General features: G+C 38.3%; 4 protein-coding genes across 8 annotated transcripts; 1 reads left to right on the forward strand and 3 right to left on the reverse strand.

Moving 5' to 3' along the window:
• The first annotated feature begins 349 nt into the window (after positions 1 to 349).
• LOC111779172 (S-protein homolog 74-like) lies at positions 350 to 787 on the forward strand. Its single transcript, XM_023659253.2, has one exon. It carries the CDS (start codon positions 350 to 352, stop codon positions 785 to 787), a length of 438 nt encoding a protein of 145 aa, XP_023515021.2.
• Positions 788 to 1,089: 302 nt separating this feature from the next.
• On the reverse strand, positions 1,090 to 5,090 carry LOC111778680 (transcription factor PIF1). Of its 4 annotated transcripts, XR_015413458.1 has the most exons (10): positions 4,736 to 5,090; positions 4,523 to 4,636; positions 3,664 to 4,432; positions 3,299 to 3,397; positions 3,119 to 3,184; positions 2,964 to 3,029; positions 2,259 to 2,684; positions 2,040 to 2,118; positions 1,758 to 1,883; positions 1,090 to 1,658 (listed from the first exon to the last, which is right to left on the reverse strand). XR_015413458.1 is itself a non-coding variant. In XM_087119228.1 (9 exons), the coding sequence occupies exons 2-8, from the start codon at positions 4,627 to 4,629 to the stop codon at positions 2,053 to 2,055; spliced, it is 1,599 nt and encodes a 532-aa protein (XP_086975354.1). In that variant the 5' UTR covers positions 4,630 to 4,636; positions 4,736 to 5,090; the 3' UTR covers positions 1,090 to 1,658; positions 2,040 to 2,052. The 4 variants fall into 4 exon arrangements, 2 of the variants coding, with proteins under 2 accessions (XP_086975354.1, XP_086975353.1); XR_015413459.1 differs by having other exon boundaries at positions 1,758 to 2,118; XM_087119228.1 differs by lacking the exon at positions 1,758 to 1,883.
• A 2,556-nt stretch (positions 5,091 to 7,646) lies between these two features.
• Positions 7,647 to 11,586, reverse strand: LOC111778186 (chaperonin CPN60-2, mitochondrial). The gene is made up of 17 exons (XM_023657873.2): positions 11,409 to 11,586; positions 11,298 to 11,322; positions 10,991 to 11,122; positions 10,664 to 10,823; positions 10,295 to 10,566; positions 9,990 to 10,094; positions 9,705 to 9,791; positions 9,530 to 9,619; positions 9,357 to 9,437; positions 9,192 to 9,260; positions 9,040 to 9,117; positions 8,842 to 8,937; positions 8,651 to 8,750; positions 8,340 to 8,443; positions 8,139 to 8,244; positions 7,944 to 8,022; positions 7,647 to 7,848 (listed from the first exon to the last, which is right to left on the reverse strand). The coding sequence occupies exons 1-17, from the start codon at positions 11,444 to 11,446 to the stop codon at positions 7,749 to 7,751; spliced, it is 1,722 nt and encodes a 573-aa protein (XP_023513641.2). The 5' UTR covers positions 11,447 to 11,586; the 3' UTR covers positions 7,647 to 7,748.
• A 1,209-nt stretch (positions 11,587 to 12,795) lies between these two features.
• Positions 12,796 to 24,824, reverse strand: LOC111778367 (CLIP-associated protein). Of its 2 annotated transcripts, none has more exons than XM_023658148.2 (21): positions 24,119 to 24,824; positions 23,009 to 23,164; positions 22,843 to 22,905; positions 22,647 to 22,715; positions 22,273 to 22,435; positions 20,730 to 20,891; positions 20,152 to 20,249; positions 19,473 to 19,547; positions 19,330 to 19,398; positions 19,066 to 19,151; positions 18,867 to 18,984; positions 18,409 to 18,507; positions 17,971 to 18,322; positions 16,029 to 17,746; positions 15,790 to 15,891; positions 14,243 to 14,347; positions 14,038 to 14,112; positions 13,883 to 13,951; positions 13,578 to 13,646; positions 13,390 to 13,491; positions 12,796 to 13,261 (listed from the first exon to the last, which is right to left on the reverse strand). In XM_023658148.2, exons 1-21 carry the CDS (start codon positions 24,449 to 24,451, stop codon positions 13,100 to 13,102), a joined length of 4,245 nt encoding a protein of 1,414 aa, XP_023513916.2. In that variant the 5' UTR covers positions 24,452 to 24,824; the 3' UTR covers positions 12,796 to 13,099. The 2 variants fall into 2 exon arrangements, with proteins under 2 accessions (XP_023513916.2, XP_023513915.2); XM_023658147.2 differs by having other exon boundaries at positions 16,029 to 17,827.
• Positions 24,825 to 26,292: the final 1,468 nt, after the last annotated feature.

Below are 26,292 nucleotides of genomic sequence, written 5' to 3' on the forward strand. Positions count from 1 at the left end.
GCCCTATTTGAGATGGGTTTCCACGGAGCTATAAATAAACGTTCTTCCTTCTTCTCTCTACCTCACTCTTTAACATTGTCTCTCCTTCTTTCTCTCCCCATCACATTTGGTTCCTCCTCCTCCTCCATGGAAACCTTTTGTTTTGTTTTGTTTTGTTTTGTGTTGAACCAAAAGCTTCTCAAATTGTCATAAGCCAAAATAAGGCAGCGTTGTCCATTGTTTGGGACAGCTAAAGAATTCAATAGCTATGAATAGTTGCCTTATATTAGACACATTCCATATAGAGGCCCATCAATCCTACACCATCCCTTACTTAAACCACGCTCAATTGGTGCCCTTCCACACCAAAATGAACGCCATCTCTTTGAAGAATCAAGTTTTGGTGTTCCTGGTGGCTTCGGCCTTGGCCTTGGCTGCCTCCAAGCCATTCAGCAAATGGGAGATCCATATTAAGAATGAATTGAAAAATGGGCAAGCTATGTTCGTGCATTGCAAGTCCAAAGACAACGACTTGGGCGAACATACCCTGGCCACTGGCACCGAGTTCAAGTGGGACTTCAAAGTCAATCTTTGGGATACGACGCTGTTTTGGTGCTACTTGCGCAAGCCGAACGGGCATGAGATGACGTTCGACGCCTTCTGGGTTGAGAAGAGGACCGAGTGGCTGCGCGTCAAGTGCGACGATAACATCTGCAATTGGACTGCGGAAGATAATGGAATTTACCTCAAAGATAACAGTGAAAATCTGGATGAGTTCGTTCATTACTGGAAATTCCCAAGCCACTGAGTACAACAAATAATGTTTTCTTCTCTTGCTTAAGTGCTCAAATGCTTGATTGTTTTTCTTCAATAAATTGTGATTTATGTTTTTCAATCCTTTTTCATTCTTGAAGATCACAAACGTGTATATATTTTAGAAATAAATCTATAAGATCTCGATGACTCAATCATACAAACTTTATGCAGACATTTATGTTGGATGACAAAGCACCGGAGCATGATTTCCAAATCTAAATTTTGAATCCCGAGCATGGATCGTTTAAAATTTAAAGCTTAAAGATAATGATACATTTAAAACTCTTTTAGACAAAATATAAAATACCCGAATATTTTTATTACACCAAAATAATATCAATGGAATAATATACGAGAAATGTCACCTTCAATGATGCCGTACCAAAAACAAGATAAAAAAAAAAAAGGTTTACTATACCAAAAATGCCCCTAGTTCACACTTTCATCTCCTAAAGAAAATTTAAGATCGTCTCATCTTTACAGTGGATTTGCTGTTCTTCCACTTTCAAACAACTTTGAAAAAAACACAATTCTGGAGATCTTTCCATGGGTAATGGAGAATTTATATCATATTCCAAGTGCAAGTGGAATAGCTATGAAACAAGTTCTTATTATGATGAAGAGAAAGAATCTTGAGCAACAACTGTGTGAAGAATATATAATGCAGTGGAACCATGGCCCAGGAAAGACAAGGAAATTACTCTGAAGTTGGAGAGTTTGGAATACTTTGATGCTACCCGACGACGATTACCACACCAAGTTGGATCGATCAGCATCAACGCCCTGGACCCGAGCCGAATGAAATGCAACACGACAGTTTCGTGTAGTGACCATCTGTAACTCAACTTTCTTTCTATCACAATCTAGCAGAATAACAAGTCAGGAAAAGGGCAACGATTGTTTAAAAGATAGAATAACGCAAAAGAAGTACAGACTTATGTTTACAGGGTCACGGTCATTACATGTTATTTGCGATATATATCGTACTTGCAAGCAGCAGATGCACATGTTCAAAGCTTTCGACACTCTAATATGCGCAAATCTTGCCCAGCAAGCGAGTTTTTCGAGTCCAAGCATTCGATATTAACCTAAAATACGCGAAAACCTTATAAATAGCAACGTGAATGGAACTTATTTTGGATGTTAAGGTAATATAACAATAATGTTTCAACTAATCTACGAACGAAGTATCATACGACCAATGAATATCATGAACGTCCCAAAAGATAAAGGAAGAGGCTTACCTGATTGATGATTTTAGAGATTTTTGGGATTCCTGTCAGTACATGGCCTGCTTGTATTAGGCTGAACTGGTTGCTGATTCTGTAAAAGGTTGAAAATTAACTCGTCGGTTCGGATGCGCAAGGTTGACAGTGGCATTTGGTTGAAATTTTGATGCCAACCAACTTTAGAAACATGCTGAATTGCTATACAAAATGAAGGTGACTGTCAAAAAACGATACCTGTACAGCCTGTGCGATATGAAACTGCACCTGGTTGGAGCTAAGAAACTGCTGATACGAATCAGGAAAACCTGAGACTGGAGGCAGGGTTGTATTTTGTGTTCCAGCTGGGTTAACGATCGGATCCGGTTGATTATTCATTGCTTGAGCTTGGGATGGATTGCTACCGGGAACAGGAGGCATTGCAAAGGCAGGGAGAGGGAATCTCTGACCCAAATGAGCTGCTGCTGCTGCTGCTGCTGCTCCAGCTTGCATTGGTAAGTTTGAGCCAGCCAGGAGATTAGGAAATTGCATCATTGGTCTATTCATGCCCATTTCCATTCCCATACCCATGCCCATCCCGATTCCCATCCCCATCGGTGGTGGCAAGTATTGTTGAACGCCCGGGAACATCATCGGCATCATCCCACATCCCATCGACATCATCTGGGTTATAAATAGTCATTCCCAACGTTAACAAGATGCATCAGCCGATCGCGTTCAAGTATGCCTTGTTATGTATGTTTATGCAGAAGATTTACAATGAGATCGCAGCAGGCAGAATCAAAGATATGTTTCATTCCCTAATTGTTCAATGATATCAACTGTTCTATATGTAAAGTATTGACTAGAATCTGTTACTAATTCATACATTTCCTTCTACCATGATTCAGTTTAGACTTGCACTTTTATGGAACGATTAAGATTGGAATTCAAAGCATGTACCTGCACTTGCAACTGAAGGGTCTTTAAGTACTCGATCGCTTCATCCAACATCGAAGCCTTATCGGTCTGCAAATCAGTAAAGGAACTCAACACAAGTTCGGATATGAGAAACAGAGAAACCTCTACTCAGAATCACATTGAAGCTGAAAACAAACCTTGTTGCATCGAGGGATGAGTTCCTGTAAAGCCTTCATCTTCTCATTTATCCGATCTCGCCGTCTCTGCAAATAGATTTGCAATAATTCACTTCACCTCCAAGAAGAAAACAACACTACCATAGAAGGTACATTTGCTTGTTTACAACCATACAATTAGTAATAAATTCAATTTCGCACCCTCTCTGAGAGGTTGTGAACCTCAGCAGCACGAGATCTTTTCATCGACGTCGAGCCACGCAATTGTTTCTTCGGATCAGTGGATTCGTACTCAACATCCTAATGGCAAAGAACATTAGCAAATCACCCAAGAATTGCAAAAACAGAAATACAAATCTCTTTGTTTGCCCAAAACAAAGCAGTCAGCAATCATCTGTGGAGCTTTTAATGGCCATTGTTCAACCTGTTTCAGAACGTTTTAAAGTTCCCGTTTGCTCCTTCAATTGAGGATTCAATCTTTTGTAGTTTGAGCTTCAAAAAGATTCATGGTTGGATTCCATACTAAATTGTTTAATGCTAAAGATAAACAAAGAGAAGATGCTTACCTCGCTTTGGCATTCGGTATCATCGGGAGCTCTTCCTTTGCGCTTTCGGTCATCGGCAGCCAGTTTTGGGGCAGCAGGCTCGGCACTGGCACTCGAGCCGCCAGGGGATGAAGTGACAGTCATTTCACAAGTCACCAACTCTTTCTCCCCGACGCCATCGCCGCTGACCGACGCACCTCCGCCTCCATCACTACCACAAACAGTCTCACGCCATACATCGGCACCATTCACCGCCTCCGCAAGCTTTCTCCTCGCGATTTCTGAAGCCCTAGATTCCGGCCCGACAGACGGCGTGTCGCAAGAATCCACCACAGTGGCTTCCCGCACCATAGCCTTTGAATTCGACGGTTCCGATTCGACCGTCGCTCTGTTCCTCGAGAACTGCACGGAGCTCTGCTTTTCCAGTCGAGTTGGCGGCCCCTGCGTGAGAGTGACCGTCGCCGTAGCGGATGGCCGGGGCTCGGTTTGAGAATTGCCGCAAAGAGAAGCAGTCATGGTGGGGAAGAGGAGGTCGGAGCAGAAATTATGATCCTCAACGAGAGGATAGTTGAGCCACGAGGCCATTTCATCTTCTTGCATAAAAAGGTCATGAGGTTCCTCCAATTGAGACGAAGGCCGGATCTCTCTAGCCGCCACCGCCGCCGTTTGATCTTGCGGAATCGAAACATCGAATTTGGAGGGCGGTGATTTCCGGACCGACCTCTGGTTCTGGCTGTGAGCCACCACTTGGCCGTTCTGCCATAGAAGCTCCACTACATCATCGTCCGGCCTGCGAGTTAAAAGCTCTCAGTCCACAAAACAAAATCAAAATCAAAACCCAGAAAAAATTTCAACAACAATATCTTCAAACAAAGCTTACATAGACGATTTTCTCGGCCTGGTTAAACTAGAGAATGTTGGGAGAGAGAAATCGTCAGCCATTTCAAAATCAGGAACGCAGTGGTTCATCCTAAATCTTCCGATCATCAATAACCTGGAGGAAACAAAAATCAAAGGAGTTTCAACTTCCAAGCTTCAATCCACCGAGAAGCAAAATCGAGAACAAACGTAGGAGAAAAGGAGAGAACTATACACAGAGAAAAAATCAATCCTCCATGGACGAACACCATGAAGCTAAGAGATAAGTGAGCGCAACAACGGCGTCTGCGCAAAAACAAGGAACAGAAATAGGGGTTAGAAAAGGAATCTTGATTGGTTTTCGGAGAGATGGGTGGGTTTGGGAGAATCTGAAAAATTGTTGGGGAAGGGGAAAGGCGGCTGGTCCTCCTCCAGCAGAAGCAGTAATGGCGGAAGGCCAGAGATAAGGGAAGGCGTTGGTTGCGTGCGTGTGTGTGTGAAAATTGGAATAAAAGAGTTGAGGAGACGACGAAACGGGATTTTGACGACATGTAGCTCAATCCAATCGCCGCCCTCTTTCCCGATTTTTTTTTTTTTTTTTTTCTTTTCTTTTCTTTTTTATTATCTCACAATTTTTATATATATTATTTTTTCCTATCTAACATAAAAAGGAAAAAATAATAATAATAATATATATATATATATCATTATTTTTAAAATTTGACCATTTTATTTTGAAGTACAAAATTTGACCATCTGCTGCTTGTCGATTTGCCAGTTGTTTGTTCAATCTCATTCGCTCGCAGTCGAACGATTCCACTCACTTGAAACCCCACTCTACCTCTTATTCCATTCAGTTCATGGTCGCCTCGAAATGTCAAGTTTTTCTACGTCTCATCTGCTTTATTGGAGCTTGATTTACCTTAGAGTTGCCTCTGAAACCGAACTCATTCTCATGCTTCTTTAGGATAATGTGAGATCATACACTAGTTGGAGAGAGGAACGAACATTCCACATAGTGATGTGGAAACCTTTTCTTAGCAAAATGTTTTAAAACCGTGAGGCTAACAACAATACGTAACAGGTCAAAGTGGACAATATTTGTTAGCAGTGGCCTTTAACTATTACAAATGGTATCAGAACCAGAAATCGAGCTGTGTGTCAGTAAAGACGCCGACTCCTAAGAGAGGTGGATGGTGAGATCCCTAGTATTTTTTATTTGGTGGGCCAAATGAAAAAGAAAGTACATATTTTTATAAAGCAATGTACGAAATATTTAATAAAACTAATAATCAAACGTGTTTAATATTTTAAATCCGTTAATTATAAAGATTAGCACCATTTATTTAAAAAATAATAGATTGAGAATGCCACGTGGTGCGTTTACATGGAAAAGGACAATTAACGGTAAACGATCCCTAAAAGGATAATTAAAAACCAATAAACACACTGCCACATCAGCAAAAATAAAATAAATGCGAAAAGAAAAGGCCAAAAACCAATTCCCGTATCCCACGTCGTCTGTTGGCGCGTATAAACCACGCGCTAATTATGGGGTGACCGCAACTATTTCTCCCACTAATTTGAGTGGCCCTAAATAATTATTTTTTAAATTTTTTATTAAATAGATATTTTCTTTATAAGTAATTGGTGACCACAAAATTAGGAGTATTAAGCAGACATAATGGATAAGCTTATACCTTAGCTATTTCAAATATAACATTGCATTACTAGGGATCGTAATGTTATTGGTTACCCACCGATTACTCGTATCTTTTGACTATTGCTTCAGATAATTTGAATGTGAATAATAAAACTTTTATTCAACTAAGACATATATGCCCCAAAAAAAATAATATCAAATAGCAGTCCAAGTCACATACATGTACTGTAACAACCCAGGCCCAGAGCAGAAATTGTCTTCTTTGGGTTTTTCCTTTCGAGCTTCCCCTCGAGGTTTTAAAATGCGTCGGCTAGGGGAAGGTTTCCACACGAGCTTCCCCTCAAGGAGAAACATGTTTGCTAGGGGAAGGTTTCCACGCCCTTATAAATGGTGGTTTGTTCTCCTCCCAACCAATGTGGGACATCACAATCCACCCCCATTCGAGGCCCAGTGTCCTCGCTGGCACTCTTTCCTTCCTCCAATCGATGTGGGACCGCTCCCAAATCCACCCCCCTTTGGGGCCTAGCATCCTTACTGACACATCGCCTCGTGTCTACCCACTTCGAGGAATAGCGAGAAGGCTGGCACATCGTTCGGTGTCTGGCTCTAATACCATTTGTAACAACCCAGGCCCACCGTTAGCAGATATTATCCTCTTTAGGCTTTTCCTTTCGGACTCCCCTCAAGATTTTAAAACGCGTATGCTAATGGAAGGTTTCCAGACCCTTATAAATGGTGGTGTTCTCCTCCCCCACCAATGTGACACATGGAGAGGTTGGTAAGGGAGGTAATATGAGAAAGATATTGTTGTCGAAAGAAGTGGAGAAAAGGGGGGTATGAGTGAGAGGCATTGGGTTGCTATCACATTCTTCTCCTTTCTCTACATATTGCTTTGTCCCTCTTCTTCCTGGCATCTCTTATGCCCATTATTTTCATATCCCAGCATTTATTTATTTATTTATTTATTAGTTTTAACCATATTATTCATTATTTTAAAGTTAATATATATAATATATATATATATATATATATATCTAAAAACATATAAATTTCATAGATATTTTTATTAAATTATCCTAAAAAACAGTGTTGGAGTTGTGATTCCCAGACAGGAGAGAGAGGGGTGAGTTACGAATCGTGGCAAGTTGAAGAACACGCCAAGTCAGCATTTTGTATCCACGTGTATATGTATGTGGCCAATCGTGGCAAGTTGAAGAAAATGCCAGGTCAGCATTTTGATATCCACGTACTTGTATGTGCTCTGTCCCAATTAAATTTTTTTCTGAAAAGGAACTGTCGTCTCCTTTGTACTGTTTCCTCACCCTCCACCTGATACCGTGTCATCTGCTTTTCAGATGATGATTGGGCTGACTGATGTCCACATCATGTTCCTCATATTGACTTGGATTATTAGATTCGAAAGACATTTTTCTAAAAATTTCAACTCATGAATTCGGCTCGATCTAACCATTGATGCAATGAGTCGTCGAAAAAACGTGTTTTTATCAGCTTCTATGAAAAATTTCTTCTGAATTGGTCTGCATATGAATGATCAATTGTTAACAAAATCGGGGTGGGTTCGGTTTCAGTAACCCATGGCGCCTCCCATTGATGGGGCAGCTTCCTTATCATCGTTAGCTTGTTCGACCACCACGGCCTCCGTCGTCGTCAGTAGCGAAGATACGCTGTGTACAATAACAAAGCTTGTAAGGGCCAAGCCAAGCTTAAATAATAACAACATTAAGAGACAATGCATCTCGAGCGAGGCTAGCGAAGCTACCTTGCGGCGTCTACTAGCGCGGTTCTGATAACTTTCAAGGGATCAATAATTCCAGCCTTGATCATGTCTACATATTCGCCTATATGAAGAAATGTAGGAGACTATATAAGCAGAAGTTGCAAGAACTTTGGCTGGAAACAAGCAAAACGAAACCTTGCTATTCATTTTGTATGTCGTGGGGCGTAAAATACAGACCTTTAGCTGCGTCGTATCCAAGGTCGGAATTGTCCTGTTCGAGTAGCTTCCCGGCCACAACTGCTCCTTCAACTCCGGCATTAGAAGCAATTGTGTAAATAGGCATCTGCAGATGAAGCAGCCTTAAGTTAAATGATTATTGTACAATATGATTGTAACATATCCATAATGCATAGTGGTTTCAATGAGAAATTTCGAAACCTTTAGAGCGTTTTGAACGATTTGAACACCGATCTTCTGATCAAAATTTGCAGTATGCAACTTCTCCAACTCCTTTGATGCATAGAGCAGAGCGACACCACCGCCTGCCATGCCAACTCTCGAGATATCAAGGTCGTTTTTTTCGAATTGGACGTAATCATAATGCTGATGGTTTCGAATCTCCCATCGACAAGATATGAAGAATGAAGTTATAGAACATCATTTATCATTTCAAATTCTCAGCCATCCCAAACAAAAAGAAAATTAGATAAAGGACATGCACAAAAGATAATCTCAGAAGATGGCATTACCAGCAACAATTCCCTCCTCCACGGCTGCTTTCGTAGCATTTAGCGCATCGGTAACTCTATCCTTCCGTTCCCCAACTTCGGCTTCACTGGCCCCACCAATCTACAAAAAACGTGAGTGAAGAGCTCGAATCAAGCGGAGTGCTGGCATGTTTATGTCTTAACGAGTTGAGTTACATGACACAAACACTTACCTTTAGAACAGCAACTCCGCCAGAAAGCTTTGCAAGCCGTTCTTGCAGCTTTTCTTTGTCATAGTCTGAAGTGCTCAACTCAATCAAGGATCGCAACTGTCACGCACGTTCGATCATGATTCGTATATTCACGCACCAAGGAACCTAACGAAATTCAAAACATAACATGACATTCTACAAAAATGAAGAAAATGAAACCTGGTCAGACTGTTCTTCAATCGCCTTCTTGTCACCAGCCCCATCAAGAACTACAGTATCATCCTTTGACACTGTAACCTATGCCGATATGCACAACATTAATTACGTTAGAAATATAATCTCGATGTCGCAAAAAAGTAAGATTATTTCACCTTTTTGCATGAACCCAATGATTCAGCACCAACTTTTTCAAGATCTAGACCAAGTTCCTCAGTTATGACCTGATATTCAACGTAAAAAGAAACACAAAGTATAATTGAATATGAGATCTTCAAGAAAAACATGGTGGAAGAGATGCAAATTGTCAGAAAGTCTACCTGGCCTCCTGTGAGAATTGCCAGATCCTGCATACTAGCCTTCCTATTATCACCGAACCCGGGAGCTTTAATTGCGCAAACCTTACGTTCGTTTAAGTGATAAACACCATTTTAGTTGGTATATCCATTGTTACCACTAAAGTTTAGCATGTAACTAAGAACATTTATGTTACCTTAATACCAGCACGTAACTTGTTTAAAATAAGGGTAGCTAATGCATCACTTTCCACATCTTCAGCAACAATAAGTAAAGGTCTTTGCCTCTAAGGCCAAAATGGAAGACATGCTGTTAAGCAGTGATATTCAGACTAAACTCAGAGTAAACATCCACTAAAAAGGATAGGTTACCTTCAGAGCTAACTCCAAGACTTTTACCACAGCATTTAAATTTGAGATTTTCTTTTCGTGTATTAAAATTAGTGGATCTTCCAATTCCTGTAAGACGAAACAATCGAGAAGTAAGGTCATTATCGAAGGGTAAATGTCAAGTCCCCGAACCCGGTCCCGAAGTTAATATATGAATAGGAACATGAATCGGAAGACAAGCCAAAACCACACCATGATGAATCACGAAAAAGATAACCAAGTGAAAGAAAACTGGAAGTTGTGATAAATAATAAACTAAATCCTTACACATTTTTGGTTTTTCTGGTTGGTAATAAAATAAGGAGATATGAAACCCCTGTCCAGCTTCATTCCCTCAACGATCTCCAATTCATTATCGAGGGTGTTACCGTCCTGCAAAGAAATGGAGAACGAGATAGATGGCTCTCATGATAGACATAGAGGAATTTTAGGACCCGGAAAATGAATCGGGACTATGAACTCAGACATCGATTAAGTCAAATCCGTAAGCCAAAGAGCCACAAGCTATTAAAGACATCCAGGTATTATACAAACAAATAGTGGAACACAAGAGAGAGTTTGAAATAACTTACTGAAATGGTGATAACTCCCTCCTTTCCTACTTTTTCCATAGCCTTAGCTATTAGCTCACCGATCTCTCGTTCTCCATTAGCTGATATTGTTCCAACCTGGGCGATTTCTTCAGATGTACTGATCATCCGGGCTCTGCTCTTCAGAGTTGTAATAACAGAATCAACTGCCATCGTAATCCCACGTCTCAAGTCCATAGCGTTCACTCCAGCAGCCACAGATTTACATCCTTCAGTAAATATTGCACGAGTAAGAACCGTTGCACATGTTGTACCTGAAACAAGAGAAAGGAGCTTCATGTCAGTGACTGCACCTGTTCTGTTCAGACCACGTGAAAAACACGCTCCTCTTGAACGTTTTCAAAAACTCACCATCTCCTGCCACATCATTGGTAGCATTTGCAACCTGCTTCACCAAACTTGCACCAATATTTTTTACTTTATCTTTGAATTCAATGCTCTTTGCAACAGTAACACCATCTTTCGTCACTTTTGGGGCACCATAACTCTGCTCTAACACTACATTACGCCCCTTTTAAAAACAAGTGAGAGAACACTTAGTCAGTAAACTATCTAAATGGAACCCCTGATCATGTGCATTCCTAATATGTCGATTACTACTGGTGATCATCATATACCAAACACTAAAGTAATCAACAAATACATATAGGTCTTACAGTTAGGTCATGTTCAACTCACTTTCGGTCCCATTGTAACTTTGACAGCATCTGCAAGCTCTTCAACACCCCTAAGCATCAAGGCGCGCGCTTCAACCCCAAATTTAATGTCCTTCGCTGCATAATTCCTACTGCAGTTCAATCTAGAATTGATCTGAAATCCCTCATACGGGAAAAAGAGTTGTCAATACCAGTTGACAGAACTGTCGAAGTTAATGAAAATGAAGCAAATTTCACATTGTATATTGTAACCACATGACATTACTCGAAAATGCGCATTAAAACATGAACTACATTATAGAAAATGAATTAGATACGGAGTCAAAGACCTGATGGGCACTGTTCCTAGCCAACCTTCAAGAAGAAAGGAGGGAAATGAGAAAGAAACGAATGAGAAACAATCAACTGAAAGAAGGTTGTGAAAAGTAGTGAAGTAGTACCTGGCTTTAGAGGCGAGGCCACAGGCGAAGCGGTGCATGGTGGCAATGAAGTTGCAGGGAAGATGGAGAAGAAGAGCTAAGAAGAGAATGGTGCAGAAGAAACAAGTGGAAAGGTTAATTCAGTTAGCTCAGCTCTGCAATGGCTGCAGACAACTGCAACAAGACATAGGGTTTATGGTGGGAAAATGGGTATTAAATTTTCTCCAATTCCGATTCGGGTTTTGGATTACGACTGCCTTGAATTTTAAGGCCCAATTTCGATTTCTGGATTAAAATTGTAAGGCCCAATTTGGAACCGGGTTTTGGATTTACGGAAATGGACTGTCTTGAGTTTTACGGCCCACTTAAGATTTTTGGGTAACAATTTTAAGGCCCAATTCGGATCAGGGTTTTGGATTTACGGCAATGGGAGGCTACAATTTTAAGGCCCAATTGAGACTTTTGGGTTACAATTTTATGGCCCAGTTAAGATCCGGGTTTTAAATATGGCTCTAATAAGAGCAGAGAAGGGTCTGTCTGACCTACCTTGTGACCTCAATCAAAGTCAGGACTTTCTCTTAGGCTTAAAGAAGTGGACTGCTCAATCTATTGCAGCAGTGGAAATTTTAGCTGGCCATATAGATGGATTTGATTCTAGCTATTTGTTGCAATCCCGGAGTCATAAAGCAAGATACTTGCTAAGAAATTCCAGTATTGAAGCCCAACCTAATATGGAAACTCAGGCCCAACCCAAAGTAGAACAAATGTGGCCCAAAACTGAAGCCCAAGCTATTATGAAAACTCAGGCCCATTCAGTGTAGAAATCGTGTGGCCCAAAAATCATGCCCAAGCTAATATGGAAACTCAGGCCCAACCCAAAATAGAAGTGAGGTTGTCCAAACATGAAGCCCAAGCTAATAATGGAAGGCAATGGGCTGCCCTTAATTTAAGGCCCAATTGAGATTTTCGGCTGACAATTTTGAGGCCCAATTCGGATCCAGGTTTTGGATTTACGGCAATGGGCTGTCTTGAATTTTAAGGCTCAATTGAGATTTCTGGGTTATAATTTTATGGCCCAGTTAGGATCCGGGTTTGGATTTACGGCAATGGGCTGCCTGGAATTTCAGGCCCAATTGAGATTTTCGGCTTACAATTTTCAGCCCAATTCGGATCCGGATTTTGGATTTACGGAAATGGGCTCCTGAACTTTATGGCTCAATTTAGATTTTTGGGTTATGATTTTAAGGCTCAATTTGGATCCGGGTTTTGGACTTACGGCAATGCCAGTCTTGAATTTAAGGCCCAATTGAGACTCAGTCCATACCTGTGAGAATAGAGTATAGACTACTTTTAAATGAGAACCTAAATTAATTTAAGAGGAAAAAGGATAAAATAAAATAAAATAAAATAAAATAAAAACCCCTCCCCCATTCAATTACATGTAAATAATATTCTGGACCTGTAAAATACAAAATTGGGCACAATAATTGAATTTCATAATGGGTCTTAAACACAATGATCTCCAAACCAAACTGGCATCTAGGAAAGAAAAATGACATGAAAAAGAATATATAATGGGTGGAAAAAAAAAGAGAGAAAAAAAGCATCCACAATGTATGCACACAATATACAAACTTACACCAAGGGGTGATGGAATATACGAACAATATTTGTTCACATCAGAAAAACATTAGAACCATGCAAACTCCCCATTAATCATGATTGGCGTTGATGGCGGTTCCTGTCCTAGCTTGCGAAATTCGATTGGCGTAAATTGTAACCAAACGTAGCTGAGTGCTGTTGAGTGCCTCCAAGTGAGGCAAAAATTGTTTCCCAAGCATTATGTAGATGTCAACAAGACAGAACACAACAGTCTGCACCAAATTGTCAGTCAATAAGGCTATGTCAGATATGAATACCTTTCTTTTGTTATTCTATTTCATTCTTTTGTTATACCAGTGAAGCAAGAATGAAAAATGAAAACCCAAGTAGCGGCCATTACCTTCCTCACATCAGCACTCTGATGTCCAAATGCTTCAAAGAGAGCAGGCAAAAAAGTGGGCAACTGTGTCATCAACTCCTCTTGCGGGAGCCGACCTACGAGCTGAAAACCCAAGTAGCGGCAGGTCAGAATTTAGATGGGACCCAGCTAAAAGAAATTGCAACTAGGATGGCACTAAAAGAATAAACCTTTGTCAAGCAATTGATGCAGGTCACAAGAGTTTTCTCATCCTCAGTAACCAACAAGGGAGCAATAACCTGCAAAATGAAGTACATCGCCCATGTTATACTAAACCTAAAGAACTATGCGAAAGAATTATAAACAATAATGATTAATAAAGAAATAAATAAATAAATAAAATAAAAAACTGTATCTCTGATGCTATTTTTATCTTTTTCCTGATGCGATATACTATCAACGAAATAGGTATCTGAAAATGAATTATGGGCAGGTAATATCCATGAAGAGAAAAATAGAATGCAAATATACATACACTTAAGCATCTGAATGGATCATACTGAGATAACACGATGGTCAGGCAATTCTCTGCATCATTTGAAACCTGAAAATAAAGGTGCAAGGAAGAGGGAGCAATTTTAGATGGGTAAAAACAAGCAAAAGAAGTTTCAAAATGCTAAGAACAGTTACTTTGGGAATAATGTCCTTAGTAACATGGAGGAGTTTCTCAATCACGATCTCAACAGAATCTTCCATTGAATCCCTCTGGAAACATAAAATGAAGGACAAAAATGAGAATTCACTAAATAGGAAAAAATGTACTACGGAAATGTTGAATAATTGTGTTCAATAAATGCAGCATCTCATAAAGCATCAGAAATCATATTTAACTTACCTGGTTCTTAATCATTTCAGTTATCAATGTAAGAGCAACCTCGCGTACAGAGGAATCAGAATTGTCCAACACTTCCAGTATCACTGTCAAAATTTGATTGAAGTACTGCAAATGGATAAACAATCTATGAGATGAAAATGGACCTCTGGCAAAACAATTCTCAATCGTAAATATGATCAACCATATAGCTAAAATGTCAAGCAAGAATAAGTTGATAATCAAACTCAAGCATTACTAGGAAAACAGAACAGAGAAGATAACAGAATGGCATCACTTGAAAGGGGGCATTAGCATCAGTTACAGAAGAGCCAAGAAAGAACATGGAGTTCAGTACTCACGAAAGTGGTGTGCTGTGGCATGAAATGTAGATAGACCTCATCAGAAGGATTCTTTTGACTGCAGTTCAAGAATCCCTAAGAGATATATTTCCTAATGTTACCAGGGTTCTAATGCTGCTATTGCTTTCAAGGTGGTAGAAACAAGAGAACTCTTGTGAAGACGTTAGGCATGGTGGCAGATCTTTCGACAATGCCCCTCGAGTCTATACATTCAGTTTAGACTTGGGTTGGATTGATCGGGTTTTATGGGTCACCGAATTTTTGGAACACCCCTATGGGTGTCATTGTTAAGCTTGACCTTGAGAGTTCTACAACAACGAAACTACTTTTTCCCTCTTTCATATGTTGGAGGATTTCACTTGGAAAAACAAAATGTTCCAAACAAATGGACTTAGAAGAAATAAACATGGGTTTCTTCATACAAGAGCACTTACCAATAAAACCCTATCGATTAGCATTACACAAACAAAGGGTAGGAAGAGTTATGTCACAAAATATACTTCTAAGTAATTGCTCCATAGATCCTATATTTGTCTATATAGAGAAGAAATCATGTAACAAGAAGCTTTTATTTGCACAAACGGTACTTTGAATTTGGAACGAGCATGAAAATTGTAACAATTTTGTCTTTCTTTTTAATTTTCTCCTTCCTTTCTAATTCTTCCCAACAAAGAACATGGAATGAGATATCAAGCGTTGCCACAAGATTCCCAAATATGTATGTAGATCCTAACTTCGCCTGCTGTTGGAACCATGTGTTCTGTAGTTGAACTGTCACAACTTTTTTTTTCAAAGAAACCAACTTTCATCTTGAAGAAATAAAATAATAGGAAACAAAAATGGAAAGCCCAAAACAAAAGGAGCCGAAAGAACAAAAAACTACCAACCAAAAATAGAGAAATGCAGAATTTTTAAAAAATATAATAACGTTAAGATTTTAGAGGCTGTTTTAGAATAGTTAATGAAAAAACTGAGCCACATTCAATCAGACAAAAGAGTGTACACCTAGGAGTTGGCACCTCCCTTCTAAAACACTGAATTCTACAACACAGTACGATGTCCCTCAGTGATCAAGCTAAACTACCCATCTATAAGCTGAATAGTTTGAAGTCCAATAGTTTGAAGAAAAAACACAACAAAAAGCACCAATAGTTTGAAGTCCTTGAATTGAAAATATGGAATATCAATTGATCAAGAGTTGGACCATACCTTGGTCCAAATGGACGGATCATTACTTATGGAAGTTTCAACTAGCTGCTGCAGTGCACCACATTTGCTTGCAGAAGGGCTTTCACCATTGCCAGTACTTATCTGCAGAAGAATCATACCACTTATCTATCATCCGGATCATCTCACATAACATCTGATGCGAGGGTATAAAATTTTTAAAACTGAAGTAAAAGAAAATAACTAATAGATACAAACAAATCCATTGTGAGAGTGCTCACCAGGTGAAGAATTTGAGGGATACTAGGGCATGTGTCCACCATGGAGTTAACAGATTTAATTTTGTGTTGATGAGAACCGAGCTCTAGTGAAGCCTCGTCATCATACCCAATGTTTTCAGCGACTCCTAAGTGATTGCTGTCAATCTCACCATTAACCAAATGCAGGGAAGAATAATCGTCAAAGTCAACACTATTATCAACATTATCCACCAGACTAGTCCGCGAGCCCAGGTTTTGATGTGTGGAATTTTCCAAATAATTTGCCTCTTCGGTTTTCAAATTAATAACATCATTGCTGGAACCAGAGTCAAAATTATGATATAAGTTCTCACGAAGTTCATCAGAAGTAGCTTGACCAATGCTCCTTGTTACCAGGGTTGATTCATGGTTCGTATTCCACTTCCTACCACTCTCGTCATCAAGAGAACCAGCTGAATATCTACCAAAGAATTGATTCTTTTTGGACATGCTGACATACCCTTCCTCAGAAGATGATCCAACCACATCAGATGGGTCATACAAGGACTTAGGTCGTTGGCGTTCTTTCTTGTTCTGTAAAAAGTTCATCAAGTCCACCTCAATGCGAGGAGTATATTGTTTAAGGGCTCGCCTCAAGGAATTCTGTTCTTCAACCGATAGGCTAAGGATATAATTCAAGACAGCTGCTGGTTCAAAGTGTGAGTAAACAGATATAATGCATGTAATGGCTGCTTCCTTCAACTTTGTATTTTTGTCATAAACCAATGGTGTCAGTTTAGCAAGCCATAACTTTAGGATGCCATTATTACTAAAGCCATCAGAATTCACAACATGCTTGTTAAAAGAATTTATAGCAAACTCAATAACAGCCAGCTTTGCCTTTGGTGACCGCTGTTCATCCAGAGAACGGAGTAAAGCAGGTAAGAGAGAATCGGTACTATAACTTTTACTAACAATTTCCAAAGTTGTCGAGCAGGGTTGCCTAACTAACTCCTTTGGGTCAATCAACCGAGAGAAAACATGGGGTAAGATCCTTTCCATATAGCTCTCAAATGGCCTTCGGCAGGTTGGAATTATATCAGCCAGTGTTGAAAGTGCTGCCTGTGCAACTTTATGGTGTGGGTCGTCCAAGTGCTGGAAAAACAACTTCATTACCTTCTCAAAATTTTGGAGTACTTCTTGTATTCCTTTTGGACCCTGCTGCAGCAAAGATTGAAGATAATTAAAGGTGCCAACCCTAGTGCACCAGTCAGAAGATGGATTAAGTCCCTCACTAAGAGCATCACTGAGAGAAGCTGGGCTGTCAACGTAACTTGACATTTCCCCAAGTGGTAGCTGGCTATCATCAAAACTCCGACGCCTCGTTGCAGACATTCGCCCAGCTGCATTCTTTCTCAACAGTGGTCTCTGGAAATTGGGAATATAACTATTATGAGAATCCTTGTAGTTCCCATCCCTATAAGATGTATCCAAGTAATGCTTCTCAATTTGCGGGGTAATATGCCGCTTAGCCTCTCTAATATCATTATTCTCTTCAACAGAACCCCTTTCCTGGTGTCGGTCAACAACCCGCTTCACAGAGTAAGATGAAAAAGTAGGCAAAGATTCGCTGACCACATTGCTGCGATATGATGATTTACCAGAACCTTTGGAAGCTTGAATTTGAGTGATGATATCAGATAAACCCAATCCACCTTGCCGGCTCCTAACTTTATTCTGATTTGATGCAGTTAATTCAGCTGTAGAAGAGTTACTCAAATGATTAGTTGCGAGTAAAGCTTGAGGAAAGGGTGGATCACGAGATGATGGAGGGTCAACTCCTGCACTAGGGGAAGTAAGAGGAAAATTTAGCCGCTCACACATATCAAATTTAGCTAGTTGCTTCATAAAGAATAAGAACAAGAACAAACCCAAGAGCTCAAGGGTGATAAAAAGCTAATTAACAGCATATGATATTGGGTACCTAGATCCAAACTAGATGATCGAAGATTTGCATTATGTTTCTCAGATAAATCCAAGCCTCTGAGCATGCTTTCAATTGCATTGACCTTCTGTTTGCTTGAATGCAACACACTTTCCAAACTACGTTCAGAACCATCAACAGAAGTCTTAGACTGAGACAGAAGTCCAGATGAGAGCGAAGCCCCAGACGATAAACTTGAACTTCTATCCATTGCAACAATAGCAGAAGTTCCATATCCAGGTAAGCTTGAGCCAGTCGATGGTTGAGAGTTGAGTGGCATCATTGTACCTCTATCACGAACAGATGGAGAAGCATGTCGCCTATGTATACCCCCATCGTCTTCATTAATTAACTGGAGGAAATTTTGGAATTTAGAGAACGGTACATTTAATAATGGAATGGATATCAAAACATCTTTCAAATGAAAGTAAGCTATACCCTCTGAATCACAAGGTCAAATGAGGAAAATAAACGTCTGGAACGCTCCGGCCAAGTTTTTGCAAACATCCTGTATAGTAATCGTGCAGTGGCTCGAACCTATAAAGTAAATATACTAAAAGTGAGGTAGTAAGAGAGATATGAAATGGAATGTTATGCCATACAACTTCAGATATTGTTACAAAATTAAAGTGAGGATAATAAGAAGGAGATCTAAGGATAGGGAGTGGCTATACCAATTAATGTAATTAAGAAATTCAAACAACTGGCAGGGACTATTATCTAAATTTTTCTTTTTCGTTTCTCTCTCTTTCTTTTTTTTTCTTTTTTCTTTTTTTAAATGGACAAGGAAATACTGCACACAAATTGACAAGAATTTCAAATGAAAATGATTTACAAGGCAAAAAGAACTCTCTATACAAAGTAATGAAATTCAAGAATTATTTTTTCAAAAATACCTCACTCATTGCATCAGCTACACAACACCTGATTAGATCCTCATATAAATCAGCAGATCGCTGTATCTCAGGTGCATCAGCCCAATACTCGAGAATGAGTAGTGCATATTCACAACACCTATGATACAAAAAAAGACACAATAGGAATCAGGAGAATAATGCTATCGTATAAGTTTCAGGAATGTGAAGAAATTCTCACCGTGCACGTAGTACAGCATTTCGATCATTTTTTGCACTATCAGCTATACGGGGAAGCACACGTGCAACTTTACAGTTACGCAACATCTAGATGAAAAAGAAAATGAAATTAATAAATTCATTATAAACCACCCAAGTCAATTGCCAATGGAAATTGCTTCAAGTGAAATTTTGTCTTTGGGGAGAAAAAACAACTTAAGTCCTAACCATACAAAAGAATACAAAAAGGGTAAAAGAGACATAATTTATAAAGCAATAACAATACCGTTTTTATGCAATTATCAGCAGACTCCGCAATTACAAGGACAGTAATGACAACCAGCTTGAAAAGGACCTGAATAGAAACAAAACAAAACAAATTAGGATTCCCAGCATGACAACAACATTTTTCCAAGATCTTTCACTTACTGGAATAAACATTTCAGCGCAGGCTTCAAAATCTCCCAAAAGTTCCTTAGACAAGAAGCATAACAAATGGCAAGCCTGAAATACAAAGTAGAATTGAGAGAAGGTAAAACCATTCTTTTAAAGAAACAAGTATTTCATTATATACTAAAAAATATAAAAAAGGGAAGAGACCATGGATTCTAATAATGGAATTACAAAACAGTCATCCATTTGGCCATAAGTATGGTAAGACCATACTCAGAAAAAGTGTGTTTGCATTTACACCAGTAAAGAGCCAAAAAGAGAACAGTGCTTAAGGAGTCCCAAGGATAAGCCAATAAAAACCCAATTCTTTACCGAATACAAAATCTTTCACCAAATAATGTTTCCTATCCAACACAATAAACTAGATACATTTAGAAAATAATAAGAAATAGTCTTCCCATCGACTATCAAAGCATAAAAGAAAGAGAAAATATTATCACTTTGGACCCACTAAATGTTAGTGTAAGATTTAACGACAATTGATGATAAATCACACAAATCTTACACAATGAATATGAAGAAGCATTGAAAACAAAATTGAAATCCGATTCGTAATCAAATAAAAATTTAAAGAAAGAAAAAAAGAAAAAAAGTTCAGTAAAGATCAACAGTCTGATACAAATAATAATAAAAATAATAATAACTGCAATTACACCTGTTTCACTATGCTAGACCTTCTATCAGATAATTGAGTACTGAGAGGTCCAACCAGCTGTTTCAACAATCCCTTAAAACATGGATAGTCAGCAGCACCTATCAGGAAAAAAAAAAAAATGAGCATCCTTCCTCAACACCAATGCATTGAGAACTCCGCCTCCGTTATACAATTCCAAGCCATACCAAACATCATAGATAGATAAAGAGATAGTATGGCCCACAAAACAAGATCATACGGTAGTGACAGTAGAACAATTGTGGCAATATTAACACATCAAAGAGAAATGTGAATCAGGCAATTAATACTGAAAACATCCTTCAAAAAAAAATCTATAAACCTTTCTATCACAATTTTTCCAACCTACCAAATCAAACTCAATAGTGACTACTGATGTTAATCAACATACGACATACTTGAATAATTTCATATATGAAGAAAAAGTACAACATTATTGGAAGAGAATATTTGTGACTCGCAAAATCACAGTTATGTCAGCCTAATAAATTCAATTCATTTAAGCTACTAATTCATCAACATGTGACATATACTGTAAGAGAAAAGAGTTGTAGTAAAACCTCCAGAAACAAAGCCCTCTATTCTCTGCATGGCTGCTATGCGAATAGACCAATCCTTTTCTGGAACAAGGATAGAAGCTATCTTCTCAATTTCCCTTATTAGCTCCTTCTCCGAATACACTTTTATAGGATCTATCTGCTTCTCAGTTACATCACTTTCTCCTGCACATGACAGCAGCAACCTCCTAAGCAAAGATAATTTAACGAATACCATACTCCAAGATTCTGGTTAAAAGGCCCTGATTTCATCCATGCTTTAAATACCGCTCAAAGGATAACTCTTTTTTTAAAATCGACACTCAAAATATAAGTGTTACTATGAAGTGCACAATTAAAAATGTTGAAATCTGAGCATTCAAATGTTCCTTCTACTTATTGTTTGTTAATAAGAAACCAAGGAGAAATTTCAAATTATTCCTTCTACTTTGGAAAAGAGAGTAGTAAGAACCTCTTAACTGAAGTAGATGACAAAGTACCAGATAAATATTAAAACCAAATGTCATAGCCAGCATGACAGAATAATGCAAAGAGTAATGGTGTAGCTAAGATGATAATCCTTATTAGTCTAACACATACCTCGATTAATCTTACGGAATAACTACTTGAGCGTACTATATTCAATTGCCAAAGAAACTCATGAGTTATGAAACCCTAGAGGGTTGTCCAACATGCCAACCCATTTTGGCTTGTTTTAGTCAATAGTGACAAAGTTATCTTCGATAAACTTTAGCTAAAAAATGAAAAATTGCATATTCACAAATTCTGCAGTCTCTTTCAACACTATCTGGTACTCTTTCTTTTTAAATGAGAAGTCAAACTTTCCTAGAAAGAAAATGAAAGAGTACAAAAAAGAAAAACCAACGAGCATAAAAAAAACAATAATGATAATAAATAAAGAATCAGCCTAAGCTAGGGGAGCCAACCAACTAGCTAAACAAACAGTGCTTTAATCACGATACTAAGACCTAGCAGATAAATTGAAAAGTCCTAGGAGACCAGCATCCAACACCCAGATAAGTAAGTTTTTTTAGCTCCATTTACGTGTAAATGTAGACCACCCTTTTCATATTATAGGCTTGGTCTTCTTTCGACCTAGTGGGAGTTATTTTTGTAATAAAAACTTTTGGCAATGGTGGCCTCTTTCCCCTCTTTATATTTCATGCATCAGTTAAGCAAATGTTTCTCCTAAAAACAATATAACAAGAATAGTAATAATAATAATAAAAAATAATAATAAAAAAAAAACACAGCACACAGAAGCAAATGGGCATGCTAAAGCAACTAAAACAAACACAAATCACTTAACACAATAACCCCCGCCACAGAGACCACAATTACACCATGGAGTGCTACCCAGTTGGTATGGACAACAAAAGGAGAAGGGTTATAAAACGCTTGAAATTAGACATAAATAGCTACCACAAAGCTACTTATTATTTACAAAAATATTAAAATAAATAAATAAATCTCATAATGAATCGGTTCCGATGGACCCATATCGGTTGTTTTTGCTAGACTATTCAAATATAAACTAAAAACTAACCTCCAAAAAGAGAAACCTCCCTGTTGGAACTCTTAGCCTTCGGACTACTTTTTTTAGGGTTAATATTTGCAGGCTTCATGTCTCCAACTGAAAAACTACCTAGTCCTTCTGAGGACCGAACTTGAGGTGTAATTTTCTCAAGACGAGCATTAATATCTTTCACCTGGAGGTAGATGATAAAACAAAAATTCAGAAAATTATAATAGTAACATCCATTTCCATAAATTAGATTGCTACTTTATCTGAAGTAAAATCAAACTATAAGCATTCAAGCACTTTCTAATCATAAAAGAAATTAGGAATAAGGGACTAAAGGCATCCTTATAACAAAAAGGGAAAGGGGGGAAGAAGAGATGATCGAAGAAAAAGCTTACCATATAGGTAGGAAGGTGATGGCGCTGAAGCTCATCACGCAACTGTGGCCCAGCCTGTGTATACATCTCCTGAAGAAAAGAAACTTTAAGTCTAATCGCTGAATTCAACAATAGCATATTGCAATTGACACTATCTGACATTGACATAAGCTTGAACCAGAATGCCCATTGTTGCAATTAACTCAAGGTCGCTAACCTCAATACAGACTATAGCTGCTTCCCTAACTCCAGGGTTTGGATCATTTAACATCTGCAAAATCTGTAGAGAAAAACTTTTATCAAGTTCACTTCTAAGATGGAAGAAAGTTACCAGACAAAAAGGTTTTTCGTTTTTCTTATGTTTTGGAAATTCAGTTTCATACCGAAGGTAGTACAGCCCGCTGAAGTGTAAGCTCAGTTGATGCAAATAAGCCAATGGCTGCTGTAACAGTTCTTGCAAACTCTTCCCGTATTCTCCAGCTTTTGTGTGACCATGCATAAGAGCCAGCTCTTTCAACAATGATTGTTGGAGAAGAAATCTGTAGGTAGCAACCTTTATTAGGTATGTCGTGTGCATTTTTTTCCTTTCAGCAGGACCATATAAAAAAGACAAGAATTCTACATGCCCTTTCCTTACGCACGCAAGCAAACAAAACAAGGAAAAAGTTTTGAGTGAATAATAAACAATATATTGGATACAAGAAAATAATTTTTTTTCATTTTCTCACTCCATGAATTGAACTACTTAAATCTCGCCCTGCCATATAAAAAAACAAAGATTAGACTTGAACTAACAGTACAAGAGATACATATATCAGTCTATCTTAGAGAAATCGCGAAAAGCGGCAATAGCTCCTTCATAGAATTAATCATGTTAAGAGGGGACACTTACACCCCCCATTAAAAAGGAAAAATAAAAAGTTCACTAAGATAACTGCCACCTGAAATTTTTTTGACTGCAATCAGGGAGGTAAGTCGACCTTAGTATTCTATGGTCATATGACCATATTTGCAACCTACATGTGAACAGTAAGGATAGACAGAGATTGACACAGATTATTCTTACGTCGAAGACTTGATCAAAAACCCACAGCCGCCGATCAAAATTAATGGGAAATGATATTGGTTAATGAATATGTAGCCCACACAAGTTGTAATTTGCTGGTTCTAAGCGTCAACAAATTTGGGCCTACTAAATAAGCTTTAAGGCCAAGAACGGATAAAAGAGCTCGATACCCAAACAATCAAAGAAAAGACTATAACCATTCCTAGGATGCACTATCACGACCCGATTAAAGATCATTTGAGTACACAGAAAGCAATGAAATATCTAAGTTCTTGTAAATATGGGAGAGAAATTTCGGCCGAACTCGGAAGAAAGAAACTAAATCGACTCCAAGTGATTTCAATCAAATTCATGGATTCATTTGCCACATAGACGGCAACAATTGCTGAAATCGTTAAATCCGCAGAAGTAAAGGCTCATCCAGTACCTCCATAAGAGTGAGCAAGAGCCTCCTTGCGGCTTCTCTCACAGGTTGCTTCGCATCACCCAATCGCTCGACAACAGCGGGGACAAGGGCATTGAAATGCAACTTGAGAGGCTCGCCAGAGAGCACAGCAGCAGAAGCCAAAGCCTGGAGAGCACCCTGGGAAACCCTAAAGTTGTTGTCCTTGAGAAGATCGAGGCAGCAATCAACCAAGGCCGTAGTCTCGGCGGAATTCAAACTTTTTCTGGAAGCTTCGAGAAGTTCATACAGGCGTTCGACGCCGGCCATGCGCTCCTTGGTGTCCTTGGCACGAGCCAGCTCCATTGCTTCCTCCATATCTGAGGTTGGTGAGCACGGATCCGACGGGCCAAGTCTCAGATCTGAACAAGATACACCAGAATTGGTAGCGGATTCAGCACATAGAAGGAGAGTGGCATGAAAGTCGTAGAGTGGAGGCAAGTAGCGGAGATGAAGGAAACAAGAGTTCCGGCGAGAAGAACGGAAGAGAAATATTCAATGGGGGAATCGATTCGCCGCAAAATTATGGAAGCGCAGACAAATTTAACCAACTGCGTCGACTTTGCAGACGAGAGAAATGGGGAAGAAGAAGAACAGTGGCAGTGAATTGAAGTCGAGAAAAAAGAGAGGCTTTGTAGAGAGAGAGAGAGAGTGTGAAGATTATTGATGGAGAGAGAGAGAGAGAGAGAGAGCGACTGTGGAGTGGAGGACTCTTGTGGGTGACAGACTGAAATTACATTTTTACCGCTCCTTTTGCTTCTAATTAACGATTTCAACCACCTCCTCACCCTTTTCCCTTTTTTTTTTTTTTTTTTAATCTTATAAAAGAAACTAATTTAGTTTTTAACTTTAATACGTAATAATTTATTCTTTATACTTTAAATTTATAATAATTTAATGTATATTTAATGTAATTTATTATTTACTAAATTTGGTAAACGGAGCGAGAATCAAATATGCTTATAAATTATAAATACTAAGTCTTTATATAATACAAAATTAAATTATTTTGATGAGATTTTTATAATATAAATTAAATTAATTCAATTTAAAATATTGAAATTAAATTAATTAAATTGCCGCATGGACAAAATTGTCTCTTATAATTAAATTAGTTTAAATTATTAGATTAAAAATTAATTAGTTGAAGCTTTCACTTTTTTTATTTATTTTTTTATTTTGTTAGATGTACAGCTTGGCATTGTGGTGTACGAGACTACTGTCGTATTAAAATAATGTGTTTCTTATGAATAATTTAATCTAAATAATATTTTATTTTATCCCTAAAGCATATTGTTAATTGCTGGATTATAATAATATGTAAGGTTTGAAATTTTTTAATTACATATTATTACTAAATCATATTGTTTATAAATACCACGTCATGCAGTACAAAATTTTTAATGGAAAAAAAATTATTAAAATTATATTTCTAGGATTCTTTGAGCCCATTCATCACAATTTTACAGTTAAATATTCACATATAAATTTAATTAATGAAATTTGAGGGTATAAAGTCCAGTTATACCTTTAAATTTCGAACTAACTTGATTTAGGTTGTAAATTTTTGCACGACATCGTCGTGTGACGTAAAAATGATTTTAGAAACAAAAACATCAAATAGTTGTGAGAATTGATAGGAACAAAGGTAGCCATAGTGATCCAGTTGGTTATCGAGAACCATAACGCTGCAAGGCTTTCAAAAAATGTTGTATTTCCAATGCCAAGCTACTAAAAGAAGTTTGCAGATCAACCAATCCTAAATGAATACATGACAAATAGAAAGAAGAAAGTTAGATAAAGGTCGACTCATTGACCCCAGATTAGTACAACCGGAGGAGGGTCAAAACCCTAGACCGAACTTTTTCGATTATTTTCCAAAAATTCAATTAAATGAATAGTACAACCGGAGGAGGAAAAGTCCAACCAATAAACCCTAAGTCATTCGTTTTAAAAGTAACAAGATCAAAGGATCGAAGTACGTATTACCTGTCCTACTTTCATATATTGTACTCATCCTAGTTAGAACATAAGTTGTTATGGATCTTCATAGTCTCTTTTAATATTCTCGTTAAATGATGCATAATTTTGATTATAATATTGAACTCTCGAACAAGTAGTCCAAAAGAAAATTAGCACTCTACCAAACTTGGTATTTA

The sequence above is a fragment of the Cucurbita pepo genome, chromosome 17 (genome assembly GCF_057944985.1).
Source record: "Cucurbita pepo subsp. pepo isolate OVF chromosome 17, ASM5794498v1, whole genome shotgun sequence".
NCBI lineage: Eukaryota > Viridiplantae > Streptophyta > Magnoliopsida > Cucurbitales > Cucurbitaceae > Cucurbita > Cucurbita pepo.

Bases quoted from the DNA above. Each gene is read 5' to 3' on its own strand.
- LOC111778680 (XM_087119228.1), bottom strand. From the start codon at position 4,629: ATGATCGGAAGATTTAGGATGAACCACTGCGTTCCTGATTTTGAAATG. The intron at 4,433-4,522 runs GTAAGCTTTGTT...TTTAACTCGCAG, and splicing joins AGGCCGAGAAAATCGTCTAT to GCCGGACGATGATGTAGTGG. The intron at 2,685-2,963 runs GTACATGCTTTG...TTTATAACCCAG, and splicing joins CCCTTCAGTTGCAAGTGCAG to ATGATGTCGATGGGATGTGG.
- LOC111778367 (XM_023658147.2), bottom strand. From the start codon at position 24,451: ATGGAGGAAGCAATGGAGCTGGCTCGTGCCAAGGACACCAAGGAGCGC. The intron at 18,323-18,408 runs GTATAGCTTACT...AATTTCCTCCAG, and splicing joins TTGACCTTGTGATTCAGAGG to TTAATTAATGAAGACGATGG. The intron at 13,952-14,037 runs GTAACTGTTCTT...CTTTATTTTCAG, and splicing joins CTAAGGACATTATTCCCAAA to GTTTCAAATGATGCAGAGAA.
- LOC111779172 (XM_023659253.2), top strand. From the start codon at position 350: ATGAACGCCATCTCTTTGAAGAATCAAGTTTTGGTGTTCCTGGTGGCT.
- LOC111778186 (XM_023657873.2), bottom strand. From the start codon at position 11,446: ATGCACCGCTTCGCCTGTGGCCTCGCCTCTAAAGCCAG. The intron at 9,261-9,356 runs GTAGACTTTCTG...GTTGAATATCAG, and splicing joins CAATTCTCACAGGAGGCCAG to GTCATAACTGAGGAACTTGG. The intron at 7,849-7,943 runs GTAGCTTCGCTA...TATTGTACACAG, and splicing joins GCGCTAGTAGACGCCGCAAG to CGTATCTTCGCTACTGACGA.